This window comes from Falco punctatus, assembly GCF_963210335.1.
Source record: "Falco punctatus genome assembly, chromosome: 8".
Lineage (NCBI taxonomy): Eukaryota > Metazoa > Chordata > Aves > Falconiformes > Falconidae > Falco > Falco punctatus.
In genome coordinates this window covers 37,539,186-37,555,294 of record NC_137588.1, presented here as the reverse complement: position 1 = coordinate 37,555,294, position 16,109 = coordinate 37,539,186, and the positions used below count along the sequence as shown (strand labels likewise).

Sequence of the window (16,109 nt, the reverse complement as noted above, 5' to 3'; positions counted from 1 at the left end):
AAGAATGTCTTTAGGTAGTAATTGCAGTAACGCAACTGAATTTGTTATTAAAACAGTTGGTTATAATTTGAATATGAATATGTATTTATTCTTCATTTTTATTTAAGGTTTACTGCATCCACACAGAATTGACATTTTTGAGGATTACATATATGGAGCAGGTCCTAAAAATGGTGCATTTAGAGTACACAAATTTGGCAGGAGCCTTGTGGAATATCTAAGCGTGGATGTTGATAAAGCAAAAAGTGCCTTGATTTTTCACCGCTACAAACAAATGGACTGTGAGTAAGCATAATTACTTCAAACTCAATATTGAGCAAGGGGGGAATTTTTCCACCTCGGGGGTGGGGGTGGGGGGGGGGTGGGGGCGGGAATAAGGGAATTAAGTTTTATAAATATAAAACGGAGCCTGATTTTTACAAACTGAAAATATATCCAGTCATATTTCTTTATATAAGTTTGATTTAGATTTGGTGATGCATTTTCTCTCATTTGAAAGGACATTGGGCAAATGCTTGCCTTGTGTACCTGCACTGTAAATGAGGTTTAAAAGAGAACTGAATACAAATACCTCTAGCCACAACCAGATGAGGTGTTACCAATACGATTTTTGTTAGTGGAATAAATTCTATCCTGGTGTGAGTCTTATACTGCCATTTGAGTTGATGTGTTCACTGACTTCAGGCTGTTGATATCCTGGAAACTGGAAGTGTATCAGAATTTTTGTATCTGATTATTTATTTTTTCCTAGTTCTAGAACACGGTGTAATTCTTAAAAAAAAAAAAAAAAAAATCACCACCACCACCAAAACCAAAAAACAACAACAAAACACCCCACATATTTTTAATATTTTCTCTTTTTAAACAGTGCCTAATCCATGCTTGGACCTGACATGTGAATTCATCTGCTTACTCAACCCTTCTGGTGCAACATGTGCTTGTCCAGAAGGAAAATCATTGGTGAATGGAACGTGCATTGATCAGAGCCTCTTAGGTAGGTATTGAAAACCTCACGAGAACCAGAAAATAAACAGCTGGCCAGTTTCTGTCATTGCAAAGGCTAGGTTGTCTGCAAGTGAAGAATTTTGTGATGTTATTCAATATACGTATTGCTTATCTGAAATGGAAATGAAATATGAAGCAGCAGAATCCCTGATTCAAAACAACTGTTTTAGTCATCAGAATGAAAAATGAGCTTTCAGCTGAACTGATAAAAGATGATATTTAAAAGTGAATGTGTATATATCTCAACCAAAAGAAGTTTGAAAAAGCTCAGAAGCATTTTGGATTCCAAATTAAACATTAGCCATTCAGGAGAAAAAACTAACCTTAAAGACCATCAAGAAACACTTCTGCTTAGACTGCAGCAATAGTCAAAAGGCAGTAAGAGCAACATAGTGAATAATAATGACTTTGAACAGGCGAAAAAAGAAAAAAAAACACCCTGAAATATTTTTATCTCTAACTATCTTTAGTAACATCTATAATGACTAATATCAAGACACAGGGAACCAGACTGCATGATAAAAGAGCTACTAAGTGCTTGCTATATTTAAGGGGGGAGGAAATCTTCTTTTCCATAGAAGATGATTATTAAGTACTCTAAAACTATTCCCACTCTAACTGAGGCCAAACCTAAGGTGGTCAGAGTGCTGGAATGAATTCTGAGCCAGCTTCAATGTTAAAAAGTTCTAGAAATCATAGGAGTTCTTATGTGTATCAGAAGCCAGAATGTATTGGGATGTTTTTCCAATGGTTTATTCTAGGCTCAAAAGTGTGAGACCCTCAGTACTTAAAATGCTAAATATAGCGATTAATTTACTTAAAATGTCATCACTCTTTGGAGAAAATCTCACCTATTTATACTGCCTAGTCTTTAAACGTGGATTTAACACAACTGTGTTTTAGTGGGTTATGATTTGTTGTTAATAAAGCTACCCTGTCTAGCAGCATTTCTCTTTCTGTATCAAGAAATTTAAGAATAATTTAGAGAGCAAAACAATATTAGGAAACTTGTAGTAGATAACAAACCCGTTCATGTTTTTCTTCTTATGTAGGAGTACATTGTATGCAACGCATTTACAGCATCAACTTTTATGTACTACATGGTGCCTTTGCAAAAATACAGTAAATGAAAGTTTTATTACTGTACAGCCTTGGCTGAATACCTCTCCACGTGTATTTACGTAATAGTTTCAGAACTCTCAAGTAGTTTACGGCTGTTTTACAACAATTTCCACTGTTAGGGGAGAAGTGATGTCACTGAAGTAGATGTAATACAAAGCATTCGTATACTGTACAAGTTTTTTAAATCTTGAGACAAATCAGTCTAAACACCCTTTGTTTGCAGAGAGCTTCCACCCTCCCTGCCCCTCCAGGTGCCAGCTCTTCGTTCATCTGGGATGGACGCTTGTCAAGACTTTCTGCTGATACATTACCACTTAAAAATTATTTCCAATGGCCCATAGTTACTGCTTAGGTGTTGAAGAAAGGAAAAATAAAAGAATATTGTTTTTCACTGGTGATTGGTAGTAATTTGAACCCATAATTTCAGGAATGCTATAGTTTTACTAGTGGGGCAAAGGATTACACTGTGGTAGGTTTTTCAGGAAGGTATGTTTTTATTAGAGAAAGATCTGAAGAAGCTTTAAAATTATTTCACTGCCAGCTGTAAATTTATATGGATAGATAGAAAATGCCTAGAGAAGCATTTTTAATATATTGATAATTTTCAGTATCTTCCCACAACTGCAGTATCTGTTATACCTTTTTAAAGGGCAGTTGAATAAGTGTTTCTTAGTTTTCTGATTGCAATTACATTTCAAGTAATGTCTGGCTAGGCTTTTTTGCACATTTTTTTCTTTTATGTTATTGTTGTAATAGTAGATTGCTGGGTTTGTAGCTTCACAGTTTATAAATTATGAATTTAAACGAACCTTACTGTCATAGCACACTAACAAGTGTATGGCTTTGCACCATTTTGACTTTTTTTAAAAACTATGTTGTGGATGTTAAATGTTTATCTCATGCTGACAGTACACTTAGGCTTCCAGGGATCAGGAGAGACTCCTGGAAGGATCAGAGCTGCCCTCAAGATCAGCACTGTGAATTAATACAGGTTTGAAATTAATGGCTGGCTTAAAACCCACTTGCCATTAATAGGTCATGAACAGCCTGCAAACAAAATCAAGTTCTAAACCAGCTTCTTATATATAACTTTATAAAGTTATAACTATAACTTTACAACTTTACTTTATAACTAGAACTTTACAAAGTTATACAGCATGGAATAAAGAAATAAGAGCTGTAGTCTTCCTTTCCTTTTCTGATGAAGAGCTAGAAAATGTGTATGAAATATTCCAAACCGCATACATTCAGCTTGTTTAAATCTGGTGTTATATTGTCTTTGTTGCCTCATAGCATTTTTGCACAGTTGTGGATGTCAGTAACCCAAACCAGCAATTCCTGCCTTACATGGCTGTCAAAACCTGTTGTTGAAGAGTGATATGACGTTAATCTAAAGCAAGGTTATATAGTCATAATTTTTTTCTTGGTCTGCAGTAAAACCTTGATTCAAAGTCCATTGAAATATTCCTGTTGATTTTGGTGGTCTTCTGGTTTGTCCCTAAAAGAATGAAATCCAGAAGATTTTATTTTGAGTAATGAATGCCTGTGAAATATTTATTAACTGATGTATTCATTTGGGTTTGTTACTGGCTTGATCACAATGCAGGAGCTGTACAGTGGGTAGGTTACAATAATTTACGTACGTTATACTTCATGTGTTCAAAAATACATTGCCACTGATTTACAGATCTGAAAACTGAACTTTTTAAGTCTCTTTTAGTGGATGTCATTCATGTAGCAATAGAAGAGTGAGGTGTGCTGGTTGTTTTGTACTTGCATGGTAGCTATTTCAAGTCATCTAAGAAGTCTTTTAGTTTTGCCTATTAGTAGTAATTGTGGATAGCAAGAGCTGGTGTGTTGAACTGTACTTTTTAAATAACACATAATTCAAGTTGCAGTAGTAAACAGGAGTATATCAAACATTCATAGTACTTTTTAGTGTCTTTAAGTGTTTTGGGTCTCTTAAAATGTAGTTAGGAAGCTAGTAGTAGTTTTCCGTGACTTGGCAGAGTCAAAATGAGACAGCCATCTCCAGTTCCCATCTGTCTTGAATAGTGTCCCCAGGAGAGTCCGTGTTTGAAGGTTCTGTTTTGACAGTGAATCTGTCTCTATCCTTGTGAAAAATGCCTTCCAACAGATAATGATTATCTGAAATATTATTATGCCATTCCTCATTTTGGTAGGCTTTGGTATGACTGTTGTAAGGATGCCTTGCATGCTTTGTACGATTTTTGGTTAGCCTGTGTACCTTATGGTTGGTGACTGGGAGGTAATCTCAGTCTTGCTCTGCTTCTTGTGACTATATCCAGAAAACTGACTCAGGTTCTCGTTCACTGGATTGTTGGGGAATTCTGCATAATATTACTACTGGCTTGATCCATTGAGTTGATTTTTTTCGTAAGTCCTACGTGAGGAATTCTAAACACTGAATCCTCTGTGACTTTCTGTAAGACTGAACCCAGGTTGCTTCAGACAGCTGTTTCACCAGCATCTCGCACAACTGATGAGAAACAACTTTTAGGTTCGATTTGGCTTTCTCAAGCCAGAGTTATTACAACATATATGTATTGTATCAATCAGAATGGGTTTATAACAAAATGAAAGCGAGTTCCTGTGTGTTCTTAGATAAGCTTCCATTTCATTTCTCCCTAGGTAGTTATGATTGACAGGGCGCAGTTCTTTTGTGGTTTGGTTATTGACTATAGCAGACCTGACTTTTTCAGCTTAGAAGCTGCTCTTTTAGTTTTCTAACGGGTAGAGTACCACTTCATTTTACTAAAAGAGACAGTCAGATTTGCATCCATTAGGTTTATTGTATCTAATTGCCTGTAGCACTATGAAGCTAACAACATACCGAGAGGATGAAAATACAGAGACTTACACTGGAGGAAAAGAGTGTGTAGCACAGCTGAATAAGCAGGAGCAATGAACACTTCCAAGAGTTCCGTGTGCTGGGGCTGCATATTTATCACTTTCATTTTAGGAAGGGAATATTTGTGCTTTCTTGGCTGAATGAAAAGCCTGAGAAAAGTTAACAAAGACTCAGATCTGACATTGCTTCTGAATTGAGATGAAACATTTAATTTGTAGTCACAGTGTTTCCTTCAGCACATTCCTGTGAGGACTTGCCTGCTGCACGCATAGGTAGCAGGCAGAACAAGTGCTTTGGCTGGTGATGTAGGGGTTAATCCCTCTATACCTCCCTTCTCACCCACAAAGTCTGCCTCTGGGAGCTGTACTAGCACAGAAATCTGTTTCTGGTTAGAAAAAAAATACTCTTTTGTTTACAGCCCTATCTTCTGTATTTACAAAGGGGTTACTGCAGGGACTGGTATTTCCCAGGCCAGAAGAAAATGGGTTACATTACAGCAAGTGTCAGTTAGGTTTTTCTCATTGTACATCCTTTTCTTAGCCCTTCTCTAACATTTAAAATTGTAAAGCAAACAGATTTTTAAAAGAAGAAATTAAAAAAAAAAAAAAAAAAAAAAAAAGGAGGATCTAGCTTACAGCATTCAAACAATATGTGGGGATTTAAACTTGTTCTGATAAATTTCAGCATAGGGGAAACTGGCAGAGGGTAAGAGCCTCATCTGGAGGGACAGGAAGATTTATGCAACCCTACCATAACATTAAAACTTTGCACTCTGTCTTCAATAGGTGCATTCAGCTCATTGAGCCATGAGCTACACCCTTGTCTGAAGGGTAGGCAAGGACAAATAACTTTATGGCCCATGAGAGGAGTATTTTCCACCTGGGCGGGGAAACAGTTCTTCTCCTGAAGAATGTAGTTCATGAACCTTGTGCTCTGTAGCATCATCTCTCCATTTCACTGCCTGGTCCAGAGATCAGTGGATATTTTAAAGGGAAAAAAATAGAAAAAAGGAAGTGCTTTTCTGAGGAATGAAGAGGTCATTACAGAAGTGGCAATAAAAGAGGAAGGGGTGTGTATGTGATTGAGGGAGAGGGGTGGAATATCAAAAAATTGATTCAGTGAAGGAAAAAATACCAGTAGAGTTCCCAAAACTTTGTTTTGCTGCTTTATCAGCATTTCTTTTGTGTAAGACTTTCCTTTTACTTTTAGTTAAAGGGAAGAGTCAAAGATTAAGCAAATAAGCCGTAAGTCCATTAATGTTTGCGTCAAACAGTCACAGCAGGAAGAAAAACATAAGAGAAAAGCAAATCAAAGTTATTTGATTCTTTATTAAAGATATATTAAGATTGAAATAGGCAGATTAAGGCAGCAGAATATTAAATAACCAGACTAGGAGAGAATATATAAAATTCCTTTACTGTAACCCTTTCCGTTAGAGAGATCCAGTAACTACACTGGGAGTAGGATATCAAGTGAAATTATTTACTTCTGTCATTTCCGAAGTGAAAAGAGCAGTTGAGACGTTTTTGAGTCCAAGTTCCAGCAAGCTTAGAGCAGTACTGAATTGACTCCAGATAGAAACTTTTCTGATTTTTTTTTTTTTCCTTTTTTTTTTTCTTGGTAAACTTTGTTCCAAGAGTGGGTACTTACTAGAGCTGTTGCTAGCTTTTCTTTCAGACGTCTTTATTCAGTATTTCAAATTAAGACTATTCAGCTTCTTATAACAATTCTGTGTTTCTCTCTGGTATTCTTTTTCTTCCTGTCTCCTACAGGACCATTCTGCTCCTGTCTCCCACACAAAGGCACCTGATCCCCTTTTCTATTCAGTTGATGTGAATCAGCAAGAGTAATTTGATTCTTGTATTTACCTTCAGACAACAAAGTAGCAGAATTAAATCCCCCATATTGTTAAAGTCTAACATAGTATTATAAAACTGGCTTATCCATTACATCTTTCAATTCTGTTTCTTAGCTTATTTAAATTCCAGAATTGTTGTAGTAACTTTTCTGTTTCATATTAAACTTGTGTTGAGACTCTTGAATTTACAGTGTTTTATAGAGGACAAAATCAGTAGTGTATTTTAATAATCCTGTGTTGATACAAAGCATTACAAACTTTTGTTTTTTCAGGAAAACTTCCAGTTGACCGTTGCATAAAGTTACAATATATATTGCATTTTAATACTCTAAGACGTGAGTGTCCCAATCTTTGAAAGTCAGTTGGATTAGAAAATTACTACTGTTGGCAATTTTTGGCTCTGTATGTTTTCCTGACAATATTGAAGGCATGTGTTTCTTGGTGTGGTTAGGGTACCTTTCAAGTCTGTAGTTCATGTTTTACAGTTTGAAGTATGCCGTTTGATACTCTGTTTTTCTTTTAATTCAGTCTCTTAATTTCCCTATTTTTTGCCAAATGTTATGTCTTAATTCTGCAGAATTGCTCTAGAAAAGAAATGTGTTTTTAATGTGCTATCAGAAAGGTTTGTAGAAATGAGCACTTGCCTGTACTTCAGGATTATTTATTCTGTTTTTACCAAGTTCTGCTCTATAAACTTATGACTAATGATAAGTAAAACAGATAAGGTAAGCGAAACAAAAATAGACCTTCTCTCCAATAAGATATGCTACATTATACATTTAAACAACTTCTATAATGAGTAACTGAAGAATGGTTCATGGAACATCAAAGGATTTAATGAACCGCCCAAATAAAGAAAACACCGAGGCATCCACAAACTCCCAAATACAAAGTAGCTTTGTTACAGCAGATGTATATATGCAGGGTGGATACAAAAAAAATGAAGTGCATATGGTATTCCATATTTTCTGTTGTAAAACACCTGAAGTAGCGATGTGCCAGCCGGTCCCCCACGATAACTTTTAGATTTGTTTTCTTGTTTCAGCTTAATTTGAGAGGTGCAGTTGTCTGAAAGATGATCAGTTCCCAGATGTTTTGTTGAATTAGGCTTGATCCCAGGTTACATATCTGTGCCATCTCAGCACTGGCCATGAACTTGGTCAGAGCCTGCTGAGGAGGGGTAGTACACAGGCAGGACAACGTTAGTGCAACTATAAGTACAGGATCTGCTGAGTCTGTGCTGGAGTGAACTGTTCCACTAGAGGATATGTGACATTCTTAAATTCTGCGCTTACAATATTGTTGCTTTCAACATCAAAAAAATGAGTTGGTGTGCCTATATCAGTCAATGTCAGACCTCAGCAAATATGGGACAAATGTGAGCCTTGCCTCTTTTTCATTAGTCTTTAACTACAACAAATTAATTCAGCAAAACATCTGGAGCTGGTGGATGTATTACTGAAAAGTTCTGTGGTATCCCTCTTGTTAAAAGCCACGTGTGCTTAAATGCTGGATTAGTTAGGAAGCACTCTGGCTTCACAGGTTTTGTTCTATTGTGCAAGAAATGAAAAGTCTTATTGCTGAAAGCACGGTTTGGGCTGGAAAGGCACTTGTCTGTTTCTCTAGGATTACAGTTATTGGGATGTTTGAGCATTGTATGCATGCTAGTCTATAATTAATTTTTTGGTGTCGTTGAATGATTTTATATCTTGTTCGCTGAAAGAAATAAAGATTTATTTTTCAAAGTGTTTCCAAGACAGGCACAACTCTAATTGCAAAACAGCTTTATAGACAGGTTGAATCTGGCCTAATCAGAATTTGTGTCACCTTGTACCTCACAGCCAAGACAGTGGCACTGCTGCCATAAGCACTTGGTGAAAGCAGAGCAGCAGGCAGTATCTCTTCCCAGTAATTTTACAGATGGAGCAGATAAGAAAAAGAATAAATCAAAAAATATGGTTTAGGAGCAACAAGTTAGTATGCAAATACCAATTTTTGAGAAGGATTTAAAAGCTGAATTTTTTTTTTTCAAATATTTTGGGTAGGGTTTAGGTAAGAAGGGTGTTACTTAATAAAAAGAGTGGCACAGAGATCCAAAAAAGCAAATAGGAAAAGGCCGAGGTCACCGGAAAATGACTGGGAAGTTTTCCGAGATGCCCCAGGTAAAACCAGGATTCAGTTTTTCATTTCTTGAACTAGGAAGGATACTTTCAAAACTGGATTCGTAGCCATTACTAATTTAGATCCTAAGGAGTCTTAACTTCCCGGTGGTGCCCTTGGGATGAAGCACAAATTCCGCAGGCGGTCTCCTGCTCGGCAGGGCGCGGGTTCCCAGGGGTGATGCTCTCCCAGGTGGATCTTTTTTTCTAGCACTGGAAACAGAAGTGAAGAAGTGATAGCTTACTTTCTCCATTTTGAGAAGTGATCCCACCCCCAACCGACAGAGATCTGGAGCTCAGTCTAAGGCACAAGGTTCTGTTTTGCCAGTTGCACAAAGTAGGATTGTTGAAAACAACTCTGTGTGTGTGCTCTTGCTGCAGATGATACCTGTAAATTAAGCTGTGAAAATGGAGGGAAGTGCATTATAAATGAGAAGGGGGAGCCCCGATGTCACTGCTGGCCAAGTTACTCCGGTGAAAGGTGTGAAACTAACCATTGCTACAATTACTGCCAGAACGGAGGAACCTGTGGAGCCTCTCTCCTTGGTAAGTATTTCTGAGCCACTGTGTCTACTGTTACACCTGCCTTAATTCAAAGGTTTGAATTTGCTCCTCATTTGTGATGTTTTTTTCTCTTTATTTGCTTTGTCTGTACTTAAACAATGTGAGAAATAGCAGTATATACCATACACAATGTTTATAATCAATAGTGCTTTTGATTCACGTACCTTGGTGTTTTAGCAGATTTAAGCTGCATCCCAGAAAAGGGGATAAATAAGTATTGAATATAAAGACACACACATTGAGGTGTGGAAATGGAATTGTAAAATGTAAGGTCCAGTCAAACTACATCTGGAGCAACTCCACATATCTTGGTCTCTCTTTAGCTCAATTCTCCCTCAACTTTTGTGTGCATACACAGAGATACTGCCTTAAACTGCAGAGTTGTGTGATCACATTTCACAAAATAGGCATTTTATTCATCTAATTCTCAGGAAGATTTGGGTGATCAGAACTCTGATCCTTGGTTTTCCTGAAGGAATTTGAAATTACATCTCTTATCTTCAGGGAGATTATTGTAACTGTCAAAAAGTAGGTATATGACAGTTGAGCTTTGTCCCTAACACATAAGATGTTGTAGCTTGAACAGTGCTGTTAGTGTTTGGGCTGGAGAGGGAAAGCATGATGAGTACTCTAAGATTTAGTAATTCTGTGAGGAAGGAGAAGTTGAGTTCTATTTTCTGCTCCAACGAATATTTGAATATTTGATTCAAAGTAGACCAGCCACAGAAGAGTTTGCTCTCTAGTTTCTTTTTTCTCAAAAGGCTATCAGCTGCTGAAGATGATGTGAATAATTTTCCCCTGTAAGATGAAGTGACCAACATCCTAATATCTGAAGGAAAATTACAGGCACCTGATGCTTAGGAGAGGAGTTTGTGACCGTTTAGCCCCGAGGGAGCTCACTGTAACAGAGTTATGTATCTTAGACCCCGTGACAGAGGCAGCTTAGATCATAATGTTTTCCTCAGCATTTCTTACTAAGTAAGTGTAGTTTGTGTTGTTTAGTAACTTAGATTCACTTGCTGGCTCCTCTGGAGCCTCATCTTATTTACTGATCCGTGGTGGCAAAAATCCAAGTGAATGCAAATCTAGTAATCTGTTGTATGCCAGACAGAGGATTTTTCAGTTGTGAGTATTTGAGGGTTAATAATGTCATTCGTAGTTAACATCACTAACAATGACTAAACATTAGAAAATGAGAATTACTTGAAGTTGATTAATTATACTTGAAACTGCTTCTAACAGCTGATGGAACTACTGACATGAATAAGCGGAGGTTTTTATCAATGTGGTGAGATCAATACATGCTTAGTGAGGACCTGCAAGTGAAGGAAAGTCAGTCATGGGTGATTGAAATGACGTGCAGAACTTCCCTGTCATCACCAGAGAGGATGTTTACTCCCACATCTTTACATGTCTGGCATTTAATTGATTCTTTTGTGGCATTAACGGGCTTCATAAAATTAATAACTTAGCACCTAGAATTCTGCTCAGTTCCGAATCCTGCAGAGACCCCAGGGTCTTATTTAATCCTTTTCTTTTGGCAGTAGCCATAGGGCTTACTCGCCTCCAGCAGCTCATTTTGCCTTTAGCAGGCAGCTAACACTTGCTGTGCTTACACAGCTATGCTATCGCCTGGGCATTTTTATTTTATTTTCCTGCTAAATCCACCCTTAGAAATCTCTCAGCCTTGCTGAAGTAATTATTGTAGTAGGTTTTGTCACCAGTGAGTAAAGGAGAGATATGAACAGGTTCTACAATACACTTCTGCTAAATTGTTAATCATGGGCCAGCTGCTGCAGGGAGCCTGGAGATGCAGGCGTTGCCCTTACTGCTGCTTGGTCTGACACAGGGTGATGTGCCTGCACTGAAAATGCATCAGGAGAGCCAGGGTGGATGTCACCACAGTCCAAGTTTCATTGTTCAATTGCCTGACTTTGGGGAATCAGAACTGCGCCGCTTTTTTTTTTTTTACTGTTTACTGTACCACACGTGGCCAAAGCGTGCCATGCCTTTATGAGCCCAGGCCAACACAGTGCTGGTTCTGATGACTCTTACCGGGCACACCTGCTGTTGGGAATATTCTTCTGCTGTGCTGTGTCCACTTTCCCAGTTTCATCAAATTTTTAATAATCATATTTCAAGTTAACTGGATTTCCTATCAGCTATTTCCAATTCGTGAGGGCAGCCATGCCTCAAAGCTCGTGCCATAACTTTCATGTGCTGGACATGTGGAAAAAAGACCATATGGACAATAGACTATATATCTTTCTAAATCAAAGTGACTCCATCCAGCATTCCAGATAAAATTTTCAAATTGATCCACATCTCATCTTCCTTGCATGCCCTTGCATGGACCCCATATATATTCTATTAAGGAGAAATCTCTATTTCTTATCAGACTGTATTTTCTTATCTATATCAGACCATAAATTGTGTGTTACTGAAACAAACTAGCACGTCAGTGAGATGTCCTCTTATCCCAGTTTAATCCATAATATACTAAGGCTGTTTTGTATTTTACAGAGGCAAGCTAAACTGGACTCCCTAAAAGCACTGAAAACTAATTAAGTCAGCAAAGCCAAAGTCCTCAAGTGTTTTTTGCAACAACCATTTCCTCTTTCCATGCCCAGATAACACTGTGCAAAGCACGTCGATCCGGCGTTGCATGCAAGGAGTGTGTTCAGCTGCAGGAACCGTCGACAGGTGGGACAGAGATGGGATCCCACCCAGGGCAGCATTTGCTCGCTCCCTTTGCACTGCCTCGTCCCTCAAGGCAGCGTTGATCTGCTTTGTCAGGGTCGTAGGAGTCATTAATATATATGTTACTTCATTCCTGGACGTTGCTACATGTAGGAATAAAAAGGTTCTTTATTACCAGTAATTGCTCAGTTTTTCCTTAATGATTGTAGAACTTAAGTATTATATTGTGTCAAGGCTTATAAATATGCCCGACCAGGTTGACCTGTCCGCTGCAAATAGGTACATTGCATGCTGGTTTTTTGTTGTTTTTTTTTTTTTTTTCTTTTAGAGAATTGCCTTACAATTCTGTAAAGTATAGGATCACTATTTTAAAATCAAGTCAGCTCAAGATAATTTTATTTTGACAGGCTGAGAGAGTTGGGGCTGTTCAGCCTGGAGACGAGCAGGCTCCAGGGAGACCTTACAGCGGCTTCCAGTGCCTACAGGGGCTGCCAAGAAAGCTGGAGAGGGGCTTCTTACAACACGTGGAGTGATGGGACGAGGGGGAATGGAAGAAATTCTTTACTGTGAGGGCGGCAAGGTGGTGGGCCAGGCTGCCCAGAGCAGCTGTGGGTGCCCCATCCCTGGCAGTGCTCAAGGCTAGTTTGGATGGAGCTTGGAGGAACCTGATCTGGTGGGGGGTGTCCCTGCCCAGGGCAGGGGGTGGGAACAAGGTGGTCTTTAAGGTCCCTTCCAAACCAAACCATATCGTGATTCTACAGTGCTATTGCTATCTGTGTATCACCTGCTGTAATACAATGCTCACAGCCAGTTCCTCAAAAAGCAGCAGTTGTGCTTTTGATCCATTATACAATTGTCTCATCAAACCGTCCTGCTGAACGGATGCAATCAAGTTGCGCATATTTTCCAAATCTTGTCTCTTTAAAAAAAAAAAAAAAAAAAAAAAGTTCAAAACAAGGAAGCTTTTTCCTATGGAAATTGCAGAAGCCATATGTGAGTGAGTGCCAATCCAAACCCTATCAGCATCATAGAAATGACCTGTCATTATTTCAGCTTGCTTGATTGATTCTTTCTTAGAAGCTCTGGTTGCCCTTATCAAACCCCCTATATTGTCCAGCTCCAGCAGCTTTGATGCAGTGATCTAACAAGTGTCATTCTACATGCACACCCTTTGGAAAGCTTAGGGACTGCCAGAAAATTTAGCCACACAGGGACATGAGCATCTGCAGGGTCCTTGCTGCTGGGAGCCTTCCCTAAAACTCAGGGAATTTCCTTACTCTTGGCTTCTGGCTCAGAAACCGAGGAAGAGAGATCCTGAAAACAAACCTTGCATCGTATTCTGATCTAATGATGCTGCATATGAAATACTCTTCTAGTGAATGTGTGTGTTCTAGTGAATGTGTAAATCCTGTTCTTTTTCACCACCTAATATATAATAGTAATGTGATAACTAATTAAGTAAATTGCAGAGTATTAATCATTTTTTAAAACGTGATTGTGCTAAACCTTTGCTGGATGTGTTAAGTTGTAGAACCTCATTATCTGCACACAAATGTTAATTTGTTAAACAAATCCCACTGGCAATTCAGGGATTATTCACTGTTGGTTTACTTACTGCTAAGCCTTTTGGAAAATTCCTATGTGAACATTGTATAGCTAGAGATTGGGGCAGCTTTAATTAAAATTTATAAGTTTATGACAGTTGTATTGAACGACAATAATGGAACAAAGAAAATGTCATCAGTTAATTAAAAGTACACATCTGAGATGTGTAATTAAAAGTTTGGGTATGATAATGAACACTTTCCAGTAAGTGAAATTAACAAGAATTGGAAAAAAATTTTAAGTGTTGCCATAAAAATGCACTTCCTTTCTCTTACAGTTTAAAGTAAAAATATTGGAGCAATAATTTACTAAACATCTTGAAACATTAACTAGATCTAACTAGTTCACAAAATTAGATAAATACATATTTGTACTATACTAGCAGTACAGAGTGTGTCTAACCATACAGAATTGTGATGTTTGTATCAAAACGAGTAAAAACTGTTAGGTCTTTTTTGCTAAAGGAAAATTGATGAAATATTCTCAAAAATAATTCTATTTAGAGATTATTTTGTATTCTATTTTATAAGCAAAGCAAGTTGATTCGGGGCTGTGATGGTGCGTACTGAAAACACTGGCAGTGAAGAACCTGTTTACTTTGCTAACACCGTATCAGTGCCAGGAGTCTCAGAGGGGGATGGATACGGCATTGTCTTGTCACCAGGACAGGACTGTGGGAAGGGGGGAGGGGTGCTATTTGAACTGGATGTTGAGGCTGTCTGGTCTGGTGCCTGGCTGACCTGAGGCACCCAACAGAACCACCACAACCAGCCTTGGTAAGAGCAGTCTGTGAGACTACTCTAATATATTTAGAGATTTTTCTTTTGTCCTTTTCTTTGACAACATGGAGAGAATGAATATTTGTTGGGATTGGTCCCAGTCAGCTCACCTACTACTTACACATAGTAGTACAGCTTCTCTCCACTACTATTGAACCATATTTAGCTTTATTGAACCATCAGCCACATAGAAATGAATTTTTGTGATGCCCACAGACTGCTGATAGCTACTCCAGAAGACATGACAGTAGTTAAAGTAAGCTGATATAGTGCCACATTGCTTTTCTTAACAGTGACAGCAAGTGAAATACACAAAGTAAATGTGCATATAACATTTATGTTATATGCATATTTTGCGTATTTTCTTACATGTTATAGGAGACCGCCAAATTAAAACAAAATCACACATAACAACTTAAATTCACTATGCATTGCTGGTAGAGAATTTACCATTGACTGGAAGAAATAATCTATGTCTTGGTGCAGGCATTCATCTAGGTGATCTCATTTTTCAAAACTCAGAAAGTTTCCAAAAATAGTGCTATTTCTCTAATTTTCTGTAATTACTTTTTGTTTGTTTGTTTGTTTTTAATTATGAAATACCTTATGTGGTCAAACAAAATACAATACATACTCTGTTGTTTAGGCAATAGTATGAATCAAAGTTGATCTCCTTACAGTTCTTTTCATTACAAAATAAATGTAAATAGAAGCTTAAGATATATGATTAGATTCCCAAAAGAAATCACCTAGATAGTACAGAGACAGTGCACTACAATATGTATTAGCTGGTTTTGAGAGTAATTTGAAAAATTATTTGCTATTATATGGCAAATTAAATTAGCGAACTGGGAGTAACTGCAGCCTCTGTAATCAAAACCTAATTGAAAATTGTAGCATTTTGATCCTATCATCCTCTTATGGATGATTTTTCTTTGTAAGAAAGGGTGAAACTTTATTTCATCTTCATGCCAAAAACTTCATGTATTTTGTTCATGGCCTACTGCCAAAGTAGCTTCCTGTGTCCAAGGGTCACCATAAAGTATTCTTTAGTTTACTAAATTCTGTGCAAAATACTTGGGGGGGGGGGGGGGGGGAATTAATACTTCTATAAGTTTGTTTCAAGTTTTATGAGCTCTAGAATGAAGATTAAAAATTCTGTAAAAACTTATTTTTATTTTTTTAAGAGAGAGATACTACATAGAGAATATTCAGATAACGGTGACTTTCAAGTACATTGTTTCCCCTGAGAATTTTCATTACTATTTTTGTTACTTGCTTTATACATCTTACCAGGCACTATTTAATGTATTCTCTGAAATTCATTTATTTAGAATCGTTAATGCAAAATACTCTCATCAGTATAGAGACTACATGAATTATATTTCCACACGCCTATACATATAGTGAGAAACGCAGTGTATCCAAGAATTGGCTTAGAGAGA

At 37.6% G+C, this 16,109-nt stretch overlaps 1 protein-coding gene across 1 annotated transcript in view; it reads left to right on the top strand.

Moving 5' to 3' along the window:
- LRP1B (LDL receptor related protein 1B) overlaps positions 1-16,109 on the top strand; it is a gene marked incomplete at its 5' end in the record, with an annotated part of 587,496 nt that overhangs the window by 531,982 nt on the left and 39,405 nt on the right. The window contains 3 exon segments of the mRNA XM_080399306.1: positions 108-281; positions 869-994; positions 9,398-9,562. Of these exon segments, the coding sequence (XP_080255432.1) occupies positions 108-281; positions 869-994; positions 9,398-9,562 (465 nt within the window).